Here is a 2,875-nt window from a genome sequence, read left to right as displayed (position 1 = left end):
CTATTGCTACTGCTACTGCTGTTACTACTACTACTGCTACTACTACTACTACTGTTACTACTACTACTACTACTACTACTGCTACTGCTACTGCTGTTTCTACTACTACTACTATTACTACTACTGTTGTTACTACTACTACTACTGCTACTGCTACTGCTACTGTTACTACTCCTACTACTACTGTTACTACTCCTATTATTATGACTAATACTACTATTACTACTACTACTACTACTACTGCTGCTATTACTCCTACTACTACTACTACTACTACTGCTGCTACTACTACTACTACTACTACTACTACTACTACTACTACTACTACTGCTGCTACTACTACTACTACTACTACTACTACTACTGCTATTGCTACTGCTACTGCTGTTACTACTACTACTACTATTACTACTACTGCTACTACTACTACTACTGTTACTACTACTACTACTACTACTACTGCTATTGCTACTGTTACTACTCCTATTATTATGACTAATACTACTACTACTACTACTACTACTACTACTACTACTGTTACTACTACTACTACTGCTACTACTACTACTACTACTACTGTTACTACTACTACTACTACTACTACTACTACTACTACTACTACTGTAACTGCTGCAGCTCTTCTTCTGTCACTGTCACCTTTTTAAACCTTTTTAGAGGGGGTGGCAGTAGCTCAGTCCATAGGGAGTTGGGTTGGGAACCGGAGGGTCACTGGTTCAAATCCCCGTATGGACCCAAAAAGTTGGGAGCATGGATTGGTGGCTGGAGAGATGCCAGTTCACCTCCTGGGCTCTGCCAGGTGCCCTTGAGCAAGGCACCGTACCCCCCGACCGCTCAGGGCGCTGGTTCAGCTGGCAGCCCGCTCACTCTGACATCTCTCCATGTATAGTGCATGTATAGGTCCTGAGCATGTGTGTGTATTTCAGGCCTGTGTGTGAGTACTAACAAAAAGTGTGTACACAGAGTGTAGTGCAGTAATTTCCCCATTGGGGACTAATAAACAAATTATCTTATCTTATCTTAAATTAGCTGGGAAACAACCTGCAGCTGGCCTCACTATCTCCTCCTGCTCCTTTATCTCTCCTCAAGGACAAGGCTGCACCGAACTCTCTGTAACAACAACAACAACAACAACAACAACAACACAGTCCGCCACCTCACACCTTATCTCACACACACACACACACAGACACACACACACACCTACACACCCCGTCCCTATCCTTACCCCCCTCCGTACGGACTGCCTCGTGTACCTTCTTGTGTTTTTTTTCCACCCCCCCGGCCCCAGTCACCTCAAAAAATCCCTCCATGTGAACACATGTACTGTGTGTTGTCCTGTGCATTATTATATCACTGGGTTGTATTGTATTCTTCTTTTTTTCTCCTTAGTGTTGTAATGGATGCTGGTAACTTTAATTTCCTTTGCGTGAGTCATCCCAAAGGGATTACGAAAACTAAGTGTAAGTCTAGCTTGTGAAACCGTTGCCCTTTATATATAATATATATATATATATATATTTGTTTCTCCACCAGGTGAAGGACTCCGTTTCCCAGAAGACCATTGGTTTGATGCGAATGCAGTTCTGGAAGACGGCCATAGAAGAAATCTACAGGGACGAGCCTCCGAACCAGCCGGTCAGCGCCGAGCTGTGGCGGGTAAATACCCGCCTGCAGAAAGCAGGACACTCAGTCAGGATAACAGTTTGGTTTCCAAGGCAACCTGGGACGAACTGAGAGAAACATTTAACCCTCGTCTGGTATTCGGGTCAAATTGACCCATTTCTAAATTTTTAGAAGAAGAAAAATGGTCCAAGTTCCATGTTTTCTACCTGAAATCAGCGTCCTCTCCTTATTTCCTGAGATAAACACGTATTCCTGACTCAGGACATTATTCTGGATGTGACACTTATGTTGTTTCCATGGTGATTTTTAACATGAATTATAACTTTTTGACAAAAAACGAACCCCACTTCCATGTTTAATAGTGTGCTAGTAGAGACTGATGCATTCCCTGAACATAGATGTTATCTCAGCTGTTGGAAATGGAGATAAAGATGATATTTGTTGATAGAATATGAAGTAAAATGTTACTTCAGAATTGTTTTTAAAACCCCAAATATGTCCCGGGGGGGGGGGGGGGGGGGGGGGGGGGGGGGGGGGGGGGGGCAGACTACGCCTCTCTATTCCTGTCTCTGACCAGCTTCACAGTTGACTGATATGTCTTTTCCACCAAGACTAACAAGGTGCTGGTTCTGGTTCTGGTTCTGGTTCTGGTGCCAGTCAGGGTCTGGTTCTACTCTCCAGTTCTCTAAGACCCAGCTGGTTCTTCCCCAGCCTGAGAGCCAGCAGACCGTTGGTTCCCTCCCCAGACCAGACCACGGTGGTTCTGGTCTCCCATCCAGGTCCAAAGCTGACAGTAACAGCTCTCTATGGTTAACAGCTGACTGGGGTTTTCAAAATGGCCGCCATGAAACCCCCCCCCAGCACCTGACCTAACCGGTTCTTATCTCTAGACCAGCGCTACGTTGGTGCTGAGTGTGAACCGGTTAATTTGTGTGGCAAATTAAAGAACCGGTTCGATATCTGGCACTGACTCCGAACCAGCACCAGAACCGCCTTGGTGGAAAAGACATATGGGGGCATCAAATTGACCAGCTGCTGCCGTGAGTTGTTAATCAGCCGGTTAACCGCCTGGATGATGTTTTGCAGGCGGTGAGGAAACATCACCTGACAAAGAGATGGCTGCTGAGGATCGTCACCGAGAGAGTAAGACCCCAATCCTCATCTAGATGGTCCCCTATGACCCCAATCCTCATCTAGATGGTCCCCTATGACCCCAATCCTCATCTAGATG

General features: G+C 45.4%; 1 protein-coding gene across 1 annotated transcript in view; it reads left to right on the top strand.

The window, feature by feature from the left end:
- Positions 1-2,875, top strand: part of ndufaf6 (NADH:ubiquinone oxidoreductase complex assembly factor 6) — an 11,573-nt gene that overhangs the window by 1,896 nt on the left and 6,802 nt on the right. Inside the window, exons 3-4 of the mRNA XM_034873630.1 lie at positions 1,555-1,677; positions 2,731-2,787. Coding sequence (XP_034729521.1) covers positions 1,555-1,677; positions 2,731-2,787 — 180 coding nt within the window. The remainder of the gene's footprint in view (positions 1-1,554; positions 1,678-2,730; positions 2,788-2,875) is intronic.

Source organism: Etheostoma cragini, chromosome 6, assembly GCF_013103735.1.
Source record: "Etheostoma cragini isolate CJK2018 chromosome 6, CSU_Ecrag_1.0, whole genome shotgun sequence".
Lineage (NCBI taxonomy): Eukaryota > Metazoa > Chordata > Actinopteri > Perciformes > Percidae > Etheostoma > Etheostoma cragini.
Note: the sequence above shows the minus strand (reverse complement) of the source record. Positions and strands in the feature narration are given on the sequence as shown.